Source organism: Diprion similis, chromosome 10, assembly GCF_021155765.1.
Source record: "Diprion similis isolate iyDipSimi1 chromosome 10, iyDipSimi1.1, whole genome shotgun sequence".
NCBI lineage: Eukaryota > Metazoa > Arthropoda > Insecta > Hymenoptera > Diprionidae > Diprion > Diprion similis.
In genome coordinates this window covers 1396005-1397012 of record NC_060114.1, presented here as the reverse complement: position 1 = coordinate 1397012, position 1008 = coordinate 1396005, and the positions used below count along the sequence as shown (strand labels likewise).

The 1008-nt window shown below is 40.5% G+C and overlaps 1 protein-coding gene across 1 annotated transcript; it reads right to left on the bottom strand.

The window, feature by feature from the left end:
• Positions 1-546: 546 nt before the first annotated feature.
• Positions 547-1008, bottom strand: LOC124411346 (secreted RxLR effector protein 161-like). Its single transcript, XM_046890439.1, has 2 exons — positions 949-1008; positions 547-840 (listed from the first exon to the last, which is right to left on the bottom strand). The coding sequence occupies exons 1-2, from the start codon at positions 1006-1008 to the stop codon at positions 547-549; spliced, it is 354 nt and encodes a 117-aa protein (XP_046746395.1).

Below are 1008 nucleotides of genomic sequence, written 5' to 3'. Positions count from 1 at the left end.
CCTTTCAATATTTCCGTGTCCCTCAGAGCACTGAGACTTTATAGAATCTTTTGATTTTACAATTTTATAAAAGGTAGATTCTGGTAAACCAAACTCACTCTGTATTTCATTTCGCAATTTCCCGCATTCAAACGCATTCACAATTTTAAGTTTATCCCTTAGAGACAACACTTTGATTTTTCGTTTTGACATCATGAGTATGTGCCGAACCTTTCTTCGCAATTGATACCTGTCAACTGTAGCAAGTTCGACAAATATGTCAATCGATACATTTGGCCATTCGAATAGAATACAATACAAAAACAATGTAAGTTCCACCAAGTTTACGAATCAGTCATAAATAGTGGATGTTAAATACGCTCGACTCTCACTTATAGAGGTACAGGCAAGTAGCAGTCTCAGTTATAGAGGTCCTTGAGTGAAAAACGACTTTCTCTCATAGAGGTTTCATTTTCTCACTTATAGAGGTTTTAGAGGGTTAAAGTGACGGGACCTGACAATTACTCTCACTTATACAGTTTTCTTGCTTACCCAGTTCTCACTCACTCAGGTTTGACTGTATTCGGATTCTGTCGTCGACAGAGCTGTTGATTTCTGTTTCTGCGTCCCCCAAACTACAGATGCTTTACCGATTTCTATCAGGAAACCACTATTCGACTTTCTTGTTTCCTTGTCACCCGCAAAATCCGCCTCACTATCAGCTGCCAGATTCAGAATTTTCATGTTCGACTCGAACTGGATACCGTAATCTACTGTCCCCTTCACGTATTTTAAAATTCGCTTTACCGCGTTCCAATGAATCTTTAGTTGTCTTTGCGTGAAGAAGAGCGTGGTGTCGTGCTGAGGTCACGATGTGCGTCGAACCCGAGATGCTAATGAGGTTAGAGTAGGTTAGGTCGATAAATAATCACTCACGTGGATTTATACTGGTTTTAAGGCCCCGCTGACCTGGCATGTCATATATATATTTCTAGCCGTCAGAAGCGAGGTAATTGGGTGAAACGCCAT

Excerpts from the sequence above, each read along its gene's own strand:
- LOC124411346 (XM_046890439.1), bottom strand. The coding sequence starts at position 1,008 with ATGGCGTTTCACCCAATTACCTCGCTTCTGACGGCTAGAAATATATAT. Across the intron at positions 841-948 it reads ATATATATATGACATGCCAG|CACGACACCACGCTCTTCTT; the intron begins GTCAGCGGGGCC and ends TCGTGACCTCAG.